The sequence below is a fragment of the Primulina eburnea genome, chromosome 11 (genome assembly GCF_022965805.1).
Source record: "Primulina eburnea isolate SZY01 chromosome 11, ASM2296580v1, whole genome shotgun sequence".
In the NCBI taxonomy this organism is placed as follows: domain Eukaryota; kingdom Viridiplantae; phylum Streptophyta; class Magnoliopsida; order Lamiales; family Gesneriaceae; genus Primulina; species Primulina eburnea.
Genome location: NC_133111.1, coordinates 5,288,589 through 5,309,997, shown reverse-complemented (window position 1 = coordinate 5,309,997; position 21,409 = coordinate 5,288,589). Strand labels below are relative to the sequence as shown.

Genomic DNA, 21,409 nt, shown 5'->3' with positions numbered 1-21,409 from the left:
ATTTATTTCATGAACTTTTACTTCACATTAATCCGAAATATTATTTAAAAAATTATAATTTTAATAATAATAATAATAAAACAATAAGCTAAATTCAAGTACAAATGTGCAACAAAATTTATAAATTAAATCTAATATTTTAGAGTCGAGTTCGTCTCATGTGACCATCTCACAGATCTTAATCTGTGAGATGGGTCACAATAAAAAGTAATATTCTTAGTATAAAAAATAATATTTTTCTATTGATAACCCAAATAAGATATATGTCTCACAAATACGATCCATGAGACCGTCTCACGCAAGTTTTTGCTTTTGGAATCATCAATGAAATATATTGGGTAGGAATAAATTAAAATATATTATATTGAGTAAATGGTGAATCATTGTATATAAATTTAAAAATATTTATTGACCATCTTTCATTTAAATTAAAATATTAATGCTAAAAATTTTAAATGGGAGTTATTTATTTCCTTAATAATTGGACACAATAATATTTTAAAAAAAATACAATAATTTTTTAGAGAGATATGCAACTAAAGAGTCTACAGTCCACGTCATTTCACCAGCTTTCGGTGCACGTGCATCGAGCGTGCGTGGCAATTTTTTTTTCTTTATTATAATATTCTTTTTTTTTAATGATAGTTTTTAGCAATATATAATAATTTAATTATTAAAATATATTTGTAAGATTTTTATATAAACACCTTATAAACATTTAATGCAATACATTTTTCGATATCAATTGATACTATATTCACAATATGTTCGACACCGGTAACCATGAAGCATCCAACATATTATACCTTCATATTCATGTGTGTGATAAAGTTGATGGTTCTTCAATTATTTGTATTACAATATTTTTAATCCTTAACTTACCCCAAAATTTTCACACACACACACACACACACACACACACACATATATATATATATATATATATATATATATATATATATATATATATATATATATATATATATATATATATATATATATATATATATACATGTAAAGACCCTAACTACGGATTACGACAATCTTGGGCCTCGCCTGAAAGATTTAGGAATAATTATTTTATTAAACCCACTAACCGTATTGGTATTAACTTAAAGAGTGAGTCTCATGTGAGACCGTCTCACGGATACTAATCTGTGAGACGGGTCGACCCTACCCATATTCACAATAAAAAGTAATATATACTTTAGGCGCAAAAAATAATATTTTTTCATGGATGACCCAAATAAGAGATCCGTCTCACAAATTCGACCCGTGAAACCGTCTCACACAAATTTTTGCCTAACCTAAAATATTTATTAAAAAATAATTGATTTTCTTATATATAAATAATCAGTAATACACATGTAGTACTAATTGTAACGAGAGAGTCTCGAGATTATCATACAGTTTAAAGATTTAATTTGTGTCGGTGTCAATTACAGCTTATGTTAAAATGACAGGTGTTTGGTCATTCAAATGGAATCGAGATCAAGATTTCATGTTATATTTCTACGAAGTGCAAAACTAGTGTAATTATCGTATTGTGTGATATTGATGTTTGAATCTATGTATATTTTAAAATATTTAAGTTGCATATTTATCGACTATAACGGTAAACGCCGAGTAATACTGCTGATACCTAATTTGTTTGTATTCAATGGCTCGCTCGCTCACTCGTATTCTCGAGCGAATTAGACAAAATCAAATGACTCGATATTTGTAAATACTATGTAATTAGGTGCATAATTCATGCATGTTCAGTTGTCCAAATATGATTTTTCCAGTGCATGCAATAAATGGATCCTGTAATATTGTCACTTAAACCGCTAAAATCAACATAAATCGGAATTTATTAACGAATTCTTTTGAATTGAAAAAAAAAAGGATTGAGACAATGAATGCTATTACACAGATTTCAAACCTCGCTTTTTTGTTGTTACTTTACTTTTATATTTGAAGATTATTTGTTAAAATTTTGGTCGAAAACAAATCTTTCATATTTTTAAAATCTTAGAGATATTCCTTTAGTTTTTAATTAAAGAGGAGAATATAATCTTTTCTTTCTGTGCTATATTTTATTTTTACGAAAAAAAATAAAAATGCTGTGCTCAAATTAATGTTGATTAGATGGATATTTATTGGATAAGTTGAATTTTTATTGCTTCCAATTTCTTTTACTAAAGAAAATCTGTCTGTGCCCAAACCAATTTTTATTTTTAGATAGAAAAAAGAAAGTTTTATTTATTAAACAAAAAGGAACGAAAAAAGGAAAAACAAGAAAAGAGAGTGATGGAGACGTAAAAGTATAATTTCTGACAAAGGATTACTTGAAATATTGTCCGTACTAATATGAACTGCACGTGCAAAAATTGCACGGCCGGAGGGAGTCGGCCCTCAGCCACCTGCTCGCCCAGTTCGATTTCCTGGTGAAATCTGTGATTTGGGAAATAATTTGGAAGAGATCTGATATTGAAAATTAAGAAAAATTTAAATGAATGGTGCTCTTTGAGAGTACTGGAGAAATTTAGATCTGCTTTGCTTTGATCAGAAGTAATCAATCGTAGCCTTTGTTGAAGAAACATTTGGAAACAAAATGAAGTTTGCAATAATCTGGCTGTTTATATATTAATCATCATCACCAATTATTTACAAACAGCGTGATCTTTTGTTTCTTCTCGGAAATGAAAAACAAGAGGGTAAATTGATTAAATCTCATGGGTGGTGGGACGGTTTGAGTTTGAGGTCCAGATTGACCTCCGGAGGACCATCGACAACGGTGGAGGACGAGTCGGTTTCGCTCTTTGCAGGCGTGCATCGGTGAGGGAATACGGGCACATGCTGCATGGAGTTCATCAGGTCCGCGATTTCTTGGCGGGAAGCTGGGCCGAGTTTCAGCATACTGGTCTGCACGGGCGTGATCTTCAAACCGGTGAAGGCAGCAGCGGTGGGGAGGAGATTGATGTATCCCACTTGGTAAGGGGATCGCATCGGGATTCCGACACTGAGGCCAAGATCGAGGGACTTACTCGTAGACGCCGGCGGAGAAGCTTTTTTACGGTTGGAGGACTCCGCGGTGCTGCTTTGGCTGGCGCTCTGGTAGTTGACACGGTGGTTGGTGTTAACTATCACGGATTCCGGAGGAGGGAAATTGGTTCTAGCCCTCCATCCACGGAACCTGCGGGCGGCGGCGTCGTATGCTCTTGCGGCCTCCTCTCCCGTGTCGAACGTCCCCAGCCAAACGCGGCACTTCCTCCATGGATCCCAGATCTCCGCCCCATACCTTCCCCACTGACGCTTCCTCACCCCACGGTAGCGCACTTCTTCACCGGCATTGCTGGCTTTCTTGTCTGCTCTGATCGGCGGCGCCATTGATCTTCACAGCAAAGAATTTTGTTTGGGTGTGAGGTGAAATGAGAGACAAGAGTACGGAATATATAGCGCGAGCAGGAGATGACGTGGCTCGTGGATTTTGTCTGGCCACCTTGCTTTAATTAATTTCAAATAAAATTATGCTTGTGGATGAGTTCTACATTAATATATTTTTATTTTTTGACTTTTCCTTTTTATTTTTTACATTTTCTTGATTTTTATGCAAATATGAGGTTAAATATTCAAATATAATATAAATTTATGTGATTAGGAACATCTTCGATATAAAAAAAATTAAAGGTTATGTATAATTTTCATTAATTTTTTAAATATAATAATGCCGATGCTTTCCTATATTTATTCCTCGTGCATGAATTCGGACGGGTAATATGACGAATTTGTGCTAAATCATAAGATTAATTCCTTGAGACATAAGCAGAAAATTACTTATTTCTCGTTTATACTTTCGACATATATTTTCGATCTTGTCGTTTATACTTTTTATATTCATGGAGTATGATTAAGATTTATTCCGATTGAGTGATCAAACAAAAAAATTTACTTATTTGTCGTTTATGCTTTCGACATGTATCTTCGATCTAACGTTCGAAAGTAAAATTTTGTCGTTTATCCTTTTTTTATTAATTGCATATGATTAAGATTTATTCCGATTGTGTGATCAGACAAAAAAAAATATTTACTTATTTGTCGTTTATGCTTTCGACGTGTAACTTCGATCTAACGTTCGAAAGTAAAATTTTGTCGTTTATAATGTTTATATTAATTGCATATGATTAAGATTTATTTTGATGGTGAGATCAAACAAGAATAACTTGTGAAAGTAAATTTTTGTCGCTACTCGACTATCTTATTCGTCAGTTATTTTACGTTTATATAAATATATTTAAATGTTAACGTCATCGCTTTGGAAAATATATAAAATGAAATAACTAATCGAAAGTGAACCCTAATATTTAATATTAATGATAAATAGATTTGTGATCCATAGGGGTAGTCTCGATTTACTTCATAGGTTTAATATTAAAGCAACAAAAATATTAGTATGTAATTCCAAAATAAGAGCATTGTATGCATATTATTAATTTAAAACAAATCTATAACCGGGCCATTTGAATCTTATTACTAGTATGTGGTAGGGTGATCAAATGTTGAATGATTTTATTTTTTTAATAACAAAAACTCTTGTGAAACGATTTTATATGTCAATTTATAAGACTGGTATTATATTTAGGTCATCCATGAAAAACAATATTTTTATGTCAAAATTATTACTCTTTACATTAAATATGGATAGAACTGACTCATTTTACGAATAAAAATCCGTCAAGCCGTCATGAAGACTCATAAGTATTACTCTTTATTAAAACTACTTTTTTCGTAACCAAATTTATTGATTTACTAAATAATAAATAAAACAAAACCATTAAAACTAAACTAAACCTAATTTTCGGTGTCGTTCAGGTCGATCTACTTGGTTTGAATATTCTCTTTTAGATATTTTTTTTCAAAAAGAATAATCTGATTATTTTATAATATAATTTAAAGTTTATAGACTAGTTATTATAAATAATATAATATTTGTTAAACCACAAAAACTTATTATATTTATTTTATATTAAATAAATTCGAAGAATTTACCATTGTACACTTTTGTCATAATTGTTTACTTGCAAAAATCGAAGAGATTTTTTTAAAAATAATTGAGATAGAAAAGAAATTTCAGATTATATTTAAATTGAGAACTTTAAAAAATTGAAAAACATGCATTCTCTTTGTTTCAGATTATTTCTTGACTGAAAACTTTCACAGCTTGTTTAGGGTATGTAGTGACAAAAAGAGATTGGAATATATATGCATGCTTATATATATTTACGTGAGTATCGATGAGACGACATTTGTTTTTTGAATGTGATAAAACATTAAAAAAATCATACATCTAATAGATGTGTATTACTTATTCAATGCTTATATAAGTGTACATAATACGTGTTATATATATTTGTGTGTGTGTGAATATAGTATATAAAATTTACAAATATTTTTTTCAATAATTTTCAATTATACACTTTTTGCATATTAAGTTTTTTTTTTCCCCTGGAAAGTGAAGTGATATTTTTTGTATACACTTAAAAAGTGTCGAAATTAATTATTCCAAAAGGCTACGTGCAGTATAATATAAATCTTTCGTGTGTATTATATGCGTATAAAATGCACATAATATGCAAATTTTAATTTTGCACAGAATATGCACAATTTATACGCACGTGATATGCACAAAAGACTGCTGGTTTACAATTTTTTTTTTTTTTTTTTATGTTACATAACTTATGTATTAAAAATTTATAGATATATTATATTTAAATCAAGATGAATAATTATTCTCTTCATTCAATGCACTACAAAAACAAAAATTTAGCGACGGTCAAAACAGATCGATTTCAAATTTCATTGCTAAAGCTACTGTTGTTGGCTTTAGTGACAGTTTTTTATTAAACCGTTCCTAGTTTAGTAACGATATTTAAAAATCGTTGCTAAATTAGTAATAATCTTCAAAGATAAAAAGTATATCAAAATATACAATCTATTACTATATATATATAATATATATATATATATATATATATATATATATATATATATATATGAACACGAGTTAAAATTTAGATCAATCTGTAAAAATTTATATATATAACTCTTTAATTTAACTGATGTGAGATATTTAACATTAATCCAAAAATGTTAGGCCAAAAAAAATATCGGGCTATTTTATTTTTTAACCAAAGTCAACATTTTTTTTAAAAAATAACCTCATTTAGTGACACCGTTTGAAGTGAATGATAAAAACTTAATTGTTTACGAATCTTTGTTTGAGTTATGTTCTATGAATGATTAGAGTTGTAAATCAATATATTTTCCATATATGTGGATAATATGGACAAAGTATCTTTTCTATTCCATTTGTGTTTTAATCAGCTTTCTTGACTTGGCCACTTGGACTTTCTGTCTGTAGTAGAAGATTCCGACGTTGATGTTTTCCCCTCCTTCCATGTTTACTTCCTTTATTTTGCTTCGCGAGTTTGGAAATTTGTTTAATCTTTTGAGGTGTTCCAAATAAATTTCAAGACTTTCTGCTGGTTGAAAACTGCAATTGTTGATGTTTGTCACTTCCCTCTTTCTTCTTGTATCGCCATGCTTTGTGTTAGTCAATTCAGAATGCTGTTTCAGTTCTTGATGCTGTAGTTTTTTTTAAAAGATTTCCAGTATAAGGATATAAACTTTTTCTGTGAATCAGGCATCCATTTTTGCCGGTGAGAAGTTGCCATTTTCGTACAGTTGAGTTGATGCAGCCAGGTAATACTGTGATACTACGGAATGCAAAGAATGACATGTTCAAGGGATCCATGAGGCTGGCCGTTGATAAATGGGGTCTCGTTTAAGTTACAGAGCCTGCAAAATTTGTGGTCAAAGAGGACAACGATCTTTCCTTAGTTGAGTACGAGCCGGTTAATGTCGTCGAAGAATCTGGGAAGTGACTCAACCTTGATGCCATTAGATTGTTCAATCTATCATGTTATTAATTGGGATTTTGGTATACATGTTCATCTGTGCAAGGGCATATTTAACTTTGGCTTCATAGTGGGCGTGTCAAGAAGATTGTCTTGTAGCATCGCGCCTTATATAGTTATGTATAGCGTTACAAACATGGACTAGAAATTTTTGCTGCCTCTTTGTGCATCTTCATGGTTGTTTTTGGCTCTGGGATTTTGGAAATACGGTTTTGTGCGAAATCGCCACACTATCTTAAAATAAAATAATCAGTCTGTCGGTTGGATCCCTTTTAAATGTCTAATACGGGCAATTAAAAATATAATAGAAATGATTGATGTTTTGGGTTCAGCTATATGGGCTCAAGCTCTGACTGGTCTTGGACTTGGACTTGGACTTGGAAACAATAAGAATCCATGGTATAATCAAGTCCTCAAGCTTGTAATCAAGAATTGTTTCGAGATTAGCTCGGATCTTCGAGTTAGCGAAATAACTTTTTAAAAATAATATACATTATCATAAAGAAAATATTTAACAATTAATTCCACAAAATTTAAGGATTTTTTCATAAGTTTACAACCGATCTCAACTCGACCTCAATTGATGTTAGAGAAAATTGAGCATGTTGTGCGCCATTCAGCTCGACCTCAAAAATCTATAATCTATTGAACTCAAAGTTTAATTGTTTAAATATTCACGACTGTTTTTCAAGTCAGATTCAAGTAGGGTACCACTTAAGGTCGACTTTGGTTCGTGTTCTGCCGCACGTGAGAAACTAACTGAAAAGCTTAATGTGAGATATTGCAACTCGAAGAGATCACCTTATAAAGGGCGTGTTTCTTCCAACTGAAAGATAAAAGTCGTATACAACCTCGGAATGGGAAAAATCAGAAACTCGTATCGATCACAAGCTGGTTTCTTAATTTTATCAAAGGTAATATAGTCACCATAACTATGGGTGACACTTGGTTCGACTGATTGATGGCTATCCTAGATTCACTCGTTTCCGACATTCATGCGACACTGACGGCCGTGGATCTCCAACACCCATCTCAACACATTCTAACATCATCCATCTACAATGCAGGAAAACAGTGTGTTTTGTGAAGAGAATAGCATGTGTAGCCACACATAGCTAAAAGTTGAGCAAGAAGTAAAGAGAACAAGGCCGTGATCCCCTAAACTTTAGGACCCCTGAGACTTATAAACTGAAAATACAATGTCAGCTTAAAAAGAAAAACAGGTAGAATGAAAAACCTTCAGGTCCAATTTCAGCCAATGAGCGGTAATCAGAAGCCTAAATAGAAAAATTGCACAAATAAAAATTCACAAGGAAAACTACTGCTTGAAATTATAAATAACAAGAGTCACATATCACTGCGAATTATCAACTTGCTCTTTAGATCAAGTTTCATCATCCAACCAAAAAAAACTCCAAGGAAAATAACTCAAGATTTTCTGTGCTGAGCTCGTTCTGAATCTAACATCAGGCATTCTCCTAGTGTGATCAAGTAAATAAAACTCCCCCTTTGACCGTCCATCATTCATCATACATCATCTTTGCAATCTGATGAATACCACACATCAGCACGGCCTATAGATTACTGAGTCAGCAATAAATGCAGCTGACAGATTAATTTCATCTTCTCACAGAGATTGAGGTTCCCATGTATGGTCCAGTATGAGCACATGAAGTTCAAATATATAAAAATCAATAAAAATCTAAGAACAAACAGAAGTTTCAAGTTATAGAGTCCTCGTGTCATCCAGTTATCATATGGCAAATTTGTCAATTCAATTCATCATCAGTCTCTAAAGCTGCTCCATACTTAGATTAGCAATAATTGGATTTGCCAAACATTTTTTCCATAAAGTATTTGGATCGTTTGAAAAGATTCCAAGGAGTACTCTGAAACTTCCCAAAGAGATGAGAGTAAAAATAAATGTGATTAAAGACTTTTTGCATACATGCAGTCTATCATACAAAGTAACAACAAAGTTTCGGGAACCACTAAGAGTCTATAAACTAGGAGGCATAATTACAAGCTTCCTTCACCAACCATCTAATTTGGAGGATATTTGATGATGACTTGAATTTCTTAGTCAGTTTAGTTGATTTTTGTGGGCTGGCCATCAGTACAATGTATCGTTGCTCCCCCGGAATCTAAAAATCTCAAAGGCCAAGGTTATCCAGCTACCTACAGACCTTTAAGTGGTAAAGAGCCTCTTGCATTCAGCAAGGACAATTTGATTGAAGGGAGCTCATTTATTGGCATATACATCTTTGGAGGCTTCACAACCTAATATAGCAAGAATTGACACAACTTGGTATGTCTCTATGATCAGAACATAACAAGAAATGAGATCAGTTCACCTCTTTCTCATGACCTTCATATCTAGTCCTCTCTTTTCCTACAGCAAAAAACTTCCTATATTTTGAGAGAGTAATGCTGTATACCAAACAAGAGCATGTAAAAGGTATGCATAAAAAATGGTTCCGTGCCATATCATGCCAAGAAAGAAAGACAAGAAATTCGTCTGGGAAAAGTTAATCAAACAAACACTATTTTCAGGTTATGTCCATCAAGCAGAATTTACAGTTTTGACTTCCAAAACTGGTATGAATGCCAATTACCCTTCGACTCGCGAAATAGTATCATGTAACAACATAATAGCATCAAAGTAATTGCTTGCTAGGAAAAAATAACTGAAACACCAAAACCAAAATAATGTGCACGCGGAAAAGACGAAATTTACCTTCTAGAGTCCAAGCGTGTCCATGAGGAGCAACAGAAAGCTTGGATTTAAGCAGTGCGGATGCTGTTGCAGTGTGGTACGGTAACATTGACAACAAGCTAACGCCACTCAACTCCACAGGGGTCCTAGCTCAAATACCGATCGACATATTCAATAATTGTGATCGTAAACCACGAATCAGGTCTATCACACGTTGAATTGCAATAATCGATAAATCACGCATTTAAAACCTGAAAATGCGAGCAGTTAGCGGTGTTCTAGATGATACTCGGAATGGCGATGGAGCAGCCTTGGCTTTTACTCCGGCGGAGATTCTAATGGCGGCGATTCGAGAGGTTTCGGCGGTCAATCGCATGACTGACCTGGCGGCGACGGTGGCCATGGCGGGTGACAGTGAAGTAATCGGAGATGATGCGCAGAAGAGATAATTGGATTTAGGGCTTTGTTGGGGTTCTAGTTCGCTGCAGCCTGCAAGTACTACTGGTCCACATTTTTTCCCATAAAAAATGTGTTTTATTTTATTTTAATCTTTATATATATATATATATATATATATATATATATATATATATATATATATATATATATTCATATTCAAATCATAATTAAATTTATGCAAAAACTCTTATGAAACGGTCTTATCGATCAATTTCGTAGATGAAATATCTTATTTGTTAGATTGTAATCCAAATGAGTGTAATTTGAGTAAAAATGATATAGGAGTCATATCCATCGTATTCCCAGTTTTATTTTACCAATGGTAATTCTTCATCTTGCCTCAATGCCTAAAAATAAATATTCATTTCAAGAAAATAGTCAATTCAATTCAATTCAATCTAGAGACGAAAAAGGGGACTAGTGGGGCGAAGATGTTCCGCACATATTTTTGACCGGTTGAGAAATTATCAACATAACTAATCTATTTTAGATGGTTAAAAAATTTTATATGTATTTGGACGTGTTAGACGAGTCGGCCCGCAAGCCACCGCCGCAATGCATCATAAGGTGGGACGGGAACGGTGGGTCAGCCTGTCATTTAGGCTCAACTCACTTATTTTAAAAGGTGAGACGAATGTAGTCTATTTTGACATGTTTAATTCACGGCAAATTGATGTAAACTAATGTTAATGCAATTTATCTCTACAAACGTTGATTTATAAGTAAAGGGTGAGATCCAACCCCAAAAATATTGGCTGAAATCCATGTTAAAAATCACAGAATTTTGTGCAATAACACATGGTCCACATCCATGCAACATACTTACCAAAACCCTAATTGGACCCGTTTATTTTTTTTCATGTGATACAATATATTGATCGAGTTGAAAATAAGACGTAGCCCTCTTTGGACTATTGGATCTTAGAGGCATCGAATAAATTGCAACATACATACATACATACCCATTATTATTATCGAAAAAAGAATTATTGTTACAGTTAATTTCCGGAATTGCTTCTTCTTCGACTCAATCTCCCAACTAGATGTAGAAGAGGAACACAAAGCCCTTGAGAATTTCCATGGCCGTTGTGTGTTCCTAAATCGGACCCGGTAACGACATTCGGTTTATAAATAACACAACGTTGCTCGTTTCCTCCTTTGTCCCTAATTCCGAATCGGAATAGCCGGCCGAGAGACACACTTCGGTCTGGAAAGAAACATGCTGTGGACTACAAACACAAGAGTACAATTTATTTAACTCCATTAACACTAAAAATTCACCACGTGAAATACCAATTTCTACCTTACAATAAAGTCATGAGATTATTAGTATTTTTTTAAGTTAAAGAAATTGTCACGATTTAACTAGATACGAACCTGGTGTCAGAAGAACTATAAGTCATTGTCTCATTGATATAAAATTATTAGTATTCAATAAATGAAGGAATTTGAATAAGGAGATTTTCAAAAATAGTACGGTCATAATATGGGATAATCACCTGGAAAACATCTCTTAAAAAAGAACTAAAGGAGGTGTATTCAACGTGGGAAATTTATTGATTTTTAATGACTTTTGTAGATTTTAAAAATCTAGAGGTATTCAATCAAGACTTTTGCATACTCTATAGAAGTCTTGTGATATTCAAAATAGACTTTCATGGAGTTTTAAAAAGTCAAGTGGTATTCAACATTGACTTTTATAAACTCTATAAAAATCTACAGATATTCAAATTTTCCATGGACTTTTAATAACTCCATGAAATTCATTGACATACAAACATTAAAGCATAAGGTACAACTACAAATTGTAAAAAATTGTATTTGGTTCACCCCAAAGATTTGAATGGATTTTTAAAACTTCTAACTCTCTCTCTGTCGCTTATCATCACATATCTTCATATCTTCTCTCCTCTCATCTATTTCTATTACTCTCTCAAATTTTCGAAGTGTGTCTCTATATATATTTTCATCTTTCTTTTTCAAATTTTTCATTTTTTGGCTGATTGTTCATTTAATAATTTTTTATTTTAATAACACGGGGAAATTTTGAATTATAGAATTGATTTTGTGATTTTTAATTTATGATTTATACAAATTAATGTAATATTCAATAATAATAAAAGATGATCAAAAAAATGTTGTTTAATTCTTAATAATTGAATAGTTTCGTAACAACAATGATTTTTTAAATTCATTTTCGTATTTTTAATTAATATGTAAGCTATGATATTTTTATACAAAATTATATTCACACAATAATAAATAATATTATTTTTACATTTATATTATCAATTTAAAAATAAGATTACATGTTAATCAATTGATGTATTTTAAAAAATTTACAAACATGCATATAAACCCACATATATATACATGTAAGGATTAAACGATTTAACTTTTAAATAAGTAAATTTATTTATTAATATAAATATTAAAAATAATTTCAAATTGAATATGTAATATATGTCAATTAATTATTGGTTCAAAGAAATTAATAAAAAATCACATGTTATAGTTAAGTACAAAATTTATAAAATTCTATAAAAAAAATCTACAAAAGTCTATAAAAATCTTGCAAAAAAGTCTACATAAATCCACATAAATCTGTTTATAAATCTGTGAGATTCCATAAAATCAATAAAAATTTATCAAATCCATAAAAGTCTATCATTTAAAAAAGTCATTAAAAGTCATCAAAATTCTGAATTGAATACACCCCACTAATGAAACTAGCAACTATGTATAAATTTTACTGGTTCACAAAAACTCACGTGAGATAATCTGAATTAATTTTATAAAGGCAAAAATTTGTATGAGACGGTCTCACGGGTCATATTTGTGAGACGGATCTCTTATTTGGATCACCCATGAAAAAGTATTCCTTTTTATGCTAAAAGTACTATTTTTTATTGTGAAAATGGGTAGGAATGACCCGTCTCACGGATTATGACCCGTGAGACGGTCTCACATGAGACTCACTCTTTTATAAAATATATATTCTATTTTGATCGTCGATAAAAAAAAATTATTTTTCACTTGACAAGTAAATCTACAGCTTCCTCAGTCTCAAGATCAGACGATGACAACGAAGAAAAACTAGAGGAGCGGCACTGAACGACAGAGGCACAAGAAAGCAGCGGATTTCGTGGCAACGGCGGCGGCGCCATCAGAGAGGTATATGCCACTCTTATTGTAGAGTTCGTGTTCCCAAGACCAAGCGGCCACCCGTTTGGTATATCATCCCCCTGTAAAGTTAGAGCCGAATAAAACCACCACAGTACCAAAATTTCTGAACTTGAACCCCATTTCTTTAATTATCTTTTAAAATGCAGCCAAATTTCATTTAACAGGAAATTTAAAGAACTTATGAACAATTCATACGAGGAAAAAAGAGGACCAACGTACGTCCATGTCCAGAGTGTTAGTTTTTTACGGAGAGGCTATAGAAAAGGGTTGGGACCTAGTGCACGTACAGACTAGAAGGACTTGTCTAGTCGCTTCTATAAATAAATCAGGGAATATATAATTTTTTTATCCGTGATTTTTCTGATTTTGAGTTTTTTTTATTGATTTTTCAAATTTTGATTTTTGATTTACTAATTTTAAATTTTGGTTATTTTAATCAAATTACTAGCGTGATATTCGACATGCTAACAATTTTTTATATTATGTCAGTATTTTTCGATGTCATTTTGATATTTTGACCAAAATACCATAAAATTAAAAGTTAACGTACAAAAACAAAATTTTGGAAATTTGTTGGACCAAGACATAAAATTGAACAAGTTATTAGACAAAAAAACTATTCTTCCAAGAAAGTATTAAGATTTTATTTGAACTATTGTGGTTTATATTTTAAAATAAATAAATATTCATGGCTCAAGAACTTATATTATTTATAATCGAGTTGAGCCCGAACATTAATCACATATATATTCATGGCTCACGAGTTTATTCGAGTTTTTTTCGAGTTTAAAAGAGATTAATAAATATAAATTATAAATTTAAATATTCATTTAATTCATTAAAAACTAAATTATATATTTAAAGAAAATTTTATTCTAATAAATAAATTTAATATATTTTTAAATATTTTTTATAAGTAAAGTATAAGATCTATAAATCAAATATCAAAATTATTTTTTAATCTAAAAAATGATATGTTCACAAGATAATAAGATGAATATTGTAAAGCTCAAGTTTCTTTTATTTATCATAACAAATATAATCAAACGAGTTTTTATCGAATCGTTTGTAAAATTATACAAAACTAGTAGGCAGACACATAACTTTGCACCATATGTAATATAGTGAATAAATATTATTAATTTTAAATGCTAGAGATATACGTATTATAATAATTTACTTAAAAAATAAGAAAAATTGAAGCCTCCATCAAAAAAACAACAAAAACTTGTGCGAAACGATCTCACGAGTCGTATTTTGTGAGACAAATTTTTTATTTGGGTCATCCATGAAAAATTATTATTTTGTATGCTAAGAGTATTATTTTTTATTGTGAACATTGGTAAGATTGATTCGTCTCACAAATAAAGATTCGTGAGATCGTCACAAAAAAAATCCCATAATATCTTGCTGGATAACTCTGACTTAAATGGACGAATTGAGAAAGCCCTTGTTTGGAGGATAGTGTGATTGGACCCATTTTTGCGAATTTCCAATTATATCCCTTGGTTCCACAGGTCAAGACCCCCACGTCTTCCAAGCAGCAGCCTAATCGATTTGTTCCAAAATACAAGCAATTTAATAAACTCATTAATAGATTCAATTCTTAAAATAAGTTATCTACAATTTATGTTACTCAAAAAATTTAATAAATGTTAAAAAAAAATACACAAAAAAAATATTTAAAAACTAACTGTCACCTTTATTTTCATCTTTTTTATTATAAATTAAAATTTTAAATATTTAATTATTGGTCTAAACTAATTAATAAAGCAATAGACCCAAATAACAATTATTTTTTGGGGTTTTGGTGAAGCTTTTTTTCTCATTCCAAAATTGTCCCACGCATTTTAGCTTTAATTAAGGTTGTCAACGAACTTGGAGATCGGCTCGATTAAAATTTATTTGAGATCATTCATTAAATTTATCGAGTCAAGCTCGACAATTTTATTGAGCTTAGCTCGAGCTTAAGAATATTCAGATCGTAAGCTTGCGTGCGAGCTCGAATCAACTATTTTTTGGGCTAGTTTGTTGGACAATGATTTATATCTCGTATTGCTATTTTATTGAAATATAAGCTATTGAAATCCCATAAAATGATAATCATACCCTCTACATTTGTTAGCTTTTTGACTAAAAATGCTTGACGAGCTCTAAAACAAATAATTTATTTCACATATAAAGAAATGTGAAGAGTAAACATCTTAATATATATCTTAAAATAAAATTTTATTTAACCAATTTATTATTCAAATATTTTTGTAAAATTGTTCATTTAAAAAAGAGCTTATATTAAATACTTTGTAACGTTCATTGTCTATCAACATAAAATAAATAGAGTCAATATGAGAACTTTAATTTATTATATATAAAAAAATGAATATAATAGAGGACCGTGATTTTAATTTCAAAATTTAATTTATTTCAAATTTTATTCTAAACTTATTGAATTTAAAGTTTTGACACCTCAAAAGTATTAAATATTTTGAATTAAAAAAATAACGAAAAAAATTTATCCCTTTATTTTTAGGTATATTTTAGTTATTTTTATATTATATTTATATATAAAAGTCATGACTAACTTTTCAAATACGATATTTTTTTGTTATTATACATATATATCATATTTAATTTTTTTTTTTTTTTGTAACATCTGAAAAATTTATAATAATTACTTGAATTTTCTTGAGCAAAAACACTTTAATCCTATGTAATCGATACTTTAATCCGAATAGAACCTGGATCATTACGTACCACCTTCCTGTGGTGGTGCTTTTGTCGCACTACAAGAAAAAATGCTTATGGTGACATTCATAAATGTCATCATATTCAATATTTAGTGGCATTTAAGTTTTAGTGACACCTCCAACAAATGTCATCTATTCTAATGTCGTCTTAAACTTACTGACATTTTTTAATGTCATTATAAGATGTTAATGACAACTTCATACGTGTTACTAATAATTCATATAATGACAATTTTAAATGTCAGGAAAACTCATATTTAAATACATTTATAGATGCCTTGTTATTATAGTAATAATGATAAATTTATATGTCAGTTAAAATCATTTATAATGACAACTAAAAGTGTCGTGTATGTTCATTATAGTGACAATAACAAATGTGGGAATATTTGGGTTGGATAAATATAGGAGGAGGGAAATTAGATAAAATAAATGTGAGAATAAAAAAACATATTAGATTAGTTATCCTGACATTTTTAATTGATGTCATTTTTTATATGGAGGGAGACAATTATTTTCCCTCCTCCAATATTTATCTAACCCAAATATTCTCACACTTATTTATAGTGAATTTTTTTAGTTTTTAACGATTTTTTTACGATGTGGGAAAAGTTATTGTTTCCCTCCATAAAAAAGATGACATCAATTAAAAATGTCATGATAACTAATCTAATATGTTTTTTTATTTTACACATTATTAATTTTTTACAAGTGTCATTATTAAGTATTTGTAACAACATTTAATTAAAATTGTCTACAAAAAGTGTCACAATAGCCATTTATTGTTGTAGTGTCGGCAATAGAGGCGGCACTGGGGGAGGAGGGATTCCGGAGTGATGAGCATGGACCGAGAAATGATTTGTTCGAGCCTATCTGAAAAAATAATGTCTCAAACCATTGAAAAGTTGACACGTGCCAACTCCATGCAATGAGGAGTTGACACGCGTCAAAATTTGATACATATCAACTTCTCAATCGTTTTGGTCCATGAAGGTAGTGCGAATTGGATCGAATTACTCTTTAATTTTCATAATTGCTTGGCGAAAAAGCAGGCCATTTCAAGAATCTTGAATCTCTTCTATAGAGATGGAAAATACTAAATCAACAGCACAAGTTTAGGGAATTCTTTACACACGGCAGTTTTACAGTGTGGGCAGCGATCTAAAAAAGTAAGAGTCGTTGTCTCCCTTAACACGCTTTTACCATTAACATAGCGAGTACCTCGCATTTCTGTCGCCTCATTTTATTCTCATGCTCTTGAGCATAAAATGAATAGCGAAAAAATCCCGAGATTTACCTTCGTCTATGACTGCTTTTCTTATAACAAAATAAATCATTTATGCCACTAGTAAATTTTTTAATTAATGAAATTTATTGAAAGTTAAAAATTTAAACCCGATAAAGTATTTTTCGACCCCAAATAAATAAGGGAAATTTTATAAAATAAATATGGTCAATTATTTTTTTTATTTAAAAAATGACCTCTTCAAATGTATTTTAAAATTAAAAAAATATCTCAAATAAATAACAATAATGATGATGATGAAGAATTAACTCAGCTATTATGTTTATAGTTCTTATGATAAGCTAGCTAGGAATCATTGCAACCACCGGCGGAGCCAGCTCAGGCCCAGTGTGGGCTTGTGCCTACACTGGGCCAATTTTTTTTTTTATATGTTTATGTATATATATATATATATATATATATATATATATATATATATATATATATATATATATATATATTTATGTCTAAATTTTTAATTTGTGTAAGTTATTATTATATGTTTAGCTGTCTATACTGATCCAATTTTTTTTTTAATATTTTGTAAACCCAAATTTTAGACTCCATTTTTCACATGTTATTAGTATCCAAGTATATACTCTATAGCCTCCTTAATGTGTTTTCTCTTCTCGAGACATGAACGTCATATACTTTGATTAACAATCATTCAAATTCATTTTAATTATTGCTTTCATCTTTCATAATCTCTAAAAAATCCAAAATGTTACCAAATTTTAGGTTCGTTTTCTCGTTCAATGTTTGTCGATCATTCAATTGTTTTCAATGCTACTAGCTGTGCGTAATTTGTGTTCAAACTTTATGACACATTATTTTTAGATGTCGATTAATCATTGTTTTTTTTCTTTATTAATTATAATATATTGTTGCCTACACTGAACCAAGATCCTGGCTCCGCCCCTGATTGCAACAACTAACTTGACATGTCAAATTTATGTTAATAAAAATAAGCTTGAACTAAAATCCTAGAAAGATGCAAGAGATTAAATGTTCAAGAATCCACTTACAAGTCGAATGTTTTCTGTGTAATAATCTCATGAATCTCTAATCAACATATATTACACAAAATTTATTCATAATATAACTAACAAAAATTATACTTTGCAGTGAAAAATAATATTTTGGACATAAAAAATAATATTTTTTATGTTTGGATTGTCTCGAAGATGTATCTCACAAAATTGATCACAAATTTTATATGTGAATTCCTTCCATGCCAACATTTGGATAATACATACCTTCGAGATAAGTTACAAGATCAAAAAATGTCCTTCCATGCATATTGGGTTCATAGATTTACGGTGGGGTGATCGAATCTTACATGAAATTAAAAATTTGAGGACGAAATCTTTTGTTACCACCATCATGGATGAACAAAATACAATTTATCATTGATAAAACTTTCGATTAATCTTTTATAAAATTTAAAATAATTAATATATTGTTTTAATAATTTATCGTGTTTGAGAAATCGATTTCTTTTTTAAAATTTATTTGAAAATTTTCAAATTCATCTTATGTAAAAAATACACAACACCAGATGTTTTGTTTTCAGCCACAACAGATGATCTAAATAAATAGTTAGATATAATTAATAGACAATTAATTTTATTTAACGAATTACAATAATAGTAGGTCTCTAGTGATATAGTTTCACTAGCCAGTATAATTTTGAGACATGTCAATTCGATTAATATCTACCATGAAAAGTAATAATTTAGACATAAAACTAATATTTTTTCATAAATTAAATCGGATCGAAGATCGATCTCACAAAAATCCTGATATTTTTTTACAATAATTTTTGTTTAATAACGTTTTCAGATCATTACAAGAGCAAAATCCATTTTTTCAAATCATTGAACGACGGGAAAATTAATATATATATATATATATATATAAAATTTTGATATCCTGCACACCTATCGTGCACATCTTTGTGAGCACCAATGAGATGTCACTCACCCATTGGATGCATAATTTTTCTATATTTCATCACATCCAATGGGTGAGTAACACATCATTGGTGCTCACAAAGGTGTGCACGGTAGGTGTGCAGGATATCAAAACTATATATATATATATATATATATATATATATATATATATATATATATATATATATATATATATATATAAAAGCAAAATAAACATAAACACCTGTAGTCACGATATACTGTTACCAATTAACCGAACGAAGATGAAGACTTGGTGAGCAAATTCTTTCATTTCACAGCATTTAGTTCGGCTGAAATTCAAGGAATGTTCCCTTCATCTTGAAACTCATACTGGTTATGATGTGGTTCTCGTATGGAGTTTTCACTGGCTCCATAATAACTCCTTTCACTGTAGTACTCATTGTTCGCCTTGTTCAAGACTGCATACGGGTGGTTGTTGTTGTAGTTTTCGGTGTTGATATCGTAGAAATATTTCCCATTTTCCAGGGATCTTGTGTCACTCATTCCTTGTGGCTGGAATCCGCTATCTGCGCCGCCGTTGTAGAAGTAGTTCTCACGGCTGTCCTGAGCGGGGTCGCGGCCCGATAACCTGTTGTCCCTCAGCCCCTGTGGTTCGCTGTTGAAACTGCTTCCACCGTAGTACTGATAGTTATGGTTATATCTATACTGTTCCGGTTCACTCGTCGTCTCTTCGTCTTCCTGCTGGTTGTTGTAGCTTTTTTCGGCGTCGCGGTAGTAGTTTTTAAATTTGTTGGTGTAGGTATTTTGGTTGCTGTCACTTGTGTATCCTTCCGGTTCTGTGACGTATGCCTCAGGGTTGTAGTTTTTAGGGAGGTGCCTGTGGAGGGGAGCTTCGGATTCAGTGTTGAGTAAGGAGGTTCCGGTGGTGGAAGGAGGGAGTTGTCCGGACTCATGGCCGTAAAGGCCGTAGCCATTTTCGTTTTCCCGCTGGATGAAATTGGGTTCTTCTTGTTGATTGTTATAATTCAGAGGTAGTTCTTGATCTGGAATAGCTTCGGCGGAGACTTTTCTGAATAATTGGTTGGCTCTCGCCTGAGTTCGTGTATACGATAAGAGGGTAATGAGCAGAAGAAGGGAAAATTTCTTCGCCGGAGAGGAAGCCATTGAAGGATGCTGGGAAGTGCGACGTCTTATGTTAGGGTTGCAAACCCCTGTATTAATAAAATTTTCAAATAATTGACATTTTTTTAAAAAATCAATGAATAAAATTTATGGGTTTTAAATGAGAATTAAATTTTGGCCCATAGTCTTCCGTTGGATGATTATGCATACATAATGTAAATAGGCAAAAATTTGTGTGAGACGGTCTCACGGGTCGAATTTGTGATACAGATCTCTTATTTGGGTCATCCATGAAAAAATATAATTTTTTATGCTTAGAATATTACTTTTTATTGTTAATATGGGTATGGTTGATCCGTCTCACAGATTAGTGTCCGTGAGACGGTCTCACATGAAACTCACTCATGTAAATAAATGAAAATTGCGTAAATTTACGTTATCCTATAATTTGTGATTTATGTAGATGACCGACTATAATTAAATGTATACCCTATAGCGAAAGACAATTATGGTCATTTTAAAAATTAGCACAAATAATTTATTTTACATATATAGTTTCTTACTCGGAAAATTCGACTATCCCTGCACACACTATTTGCATAGACTAAGATTTTGACATGTGTTAAGTTATTTTTCACACATGTCAAAATCCAGCTCAGATCTAGGATTTTGAACTCGAGCGGGATTTTGAGATATGTCAAAAATTGACACATGTCAAGATTCTGACTCGTGCAGACACCGCAGTATGATCGAACGAACATATGTACATATATAGGTTTGAAGTGTCATTTACAAACTAACACTTTAATCAAGGGTATTCCACCCATTATTTTTTAATATAGTGATCACGGTGCAGTTTGGTTGTTTTTGGATAAATTCAAACCGACTTATTATGTATGATTCAATTTGAAATATTTTTTATAATTGCGGTTTTTATGTGAAATTACATTTACGGCATCTGACGGTTTTGGGCGGTGTCAGGCGATTAGACGAGTTTT

At 31.1% G+C, this 21,409-nt stretch overlaps 3 protein-coding genes across 6 annotated transcripts; all 3 read right to left on the bottom strand.

The window, feature by feature from the left end:
* Positions 1-2,715: 2,715 nt before the first annotated feature.
* LOC140804558 (ethylene-responsive transcription factor 4-like) lies at positions 2,716-3,372 on the bottom strand. The gene has a single exon (XM_073160607.1). It carries the CDS (start codon positions 3,370-3,372, stop codon positions 2,716-2,718), a length of 657 nt encoding a protein of 218 aa, XP_073016708.1.
* A 4,293-nt stretch (positions 3,373-7,665) lies between these two features.
* On the bottom strand, positions 7,666-10,190 carry LOC140804555 (protein NUCLEAR FUSION DEFECTIVE 6, mitochondrial-like). Of its 4 annotated transcripts, XM_073160604.1 has the most exons (4): positions 9,927-10,190; positions 9,697-9,821; positions 8,197-8,236; positions 7,666-8,015 (listed from the first exon to the last, which is right to left on the bottom strand). In XM_073160604.1, exons 1-3 carry the CDS (start codon positions 10,076-10,078, stop codon positions 8,229-8,231), a joined length of 285 nt encoding a protein of 94 aa, XP_073016705.1. In that variant the 5' UTR covers positions 10,079-10,190; the 3' UTR covers positions 7,666-8,015; positions 8,197-8,228. The 4 variants fall into 4 exon arrangements, with proteins under 4 accessions (XP_073016705.1, XP_073016704.1, XP_073016703.1 ...); XM_073160603.1 differs by lacking the exon at positions 8,197-8,236 and having other exon boundaries at positions 7,680-8,015; XM_073160602.1 differs by lacking the exons at positions 7,666-8,015; positions 8,197-8,236 and adding an exon at positions 8,253-8,506.
* Positions 10,191-19,516: 9,326 nt separating this feature from the next.
* Positions 19,517-20,495, bottom strand: LOC140804957 (uncharacterized). Its single transcript, XM_073161123.1, has one exon. It carries the CDS (start codon positions 20,451-20,453, stop codon positions 19,626-19,628), a length of 828 nt encoding a protein of 275 aa, XP_073017224.1. The 5' UTR covers positions 20,454-20,495; the 3' UTR covers positions 19,517-19,625.
* Positions 20,496-21,409: the final 914 nt, after the last annotated feature.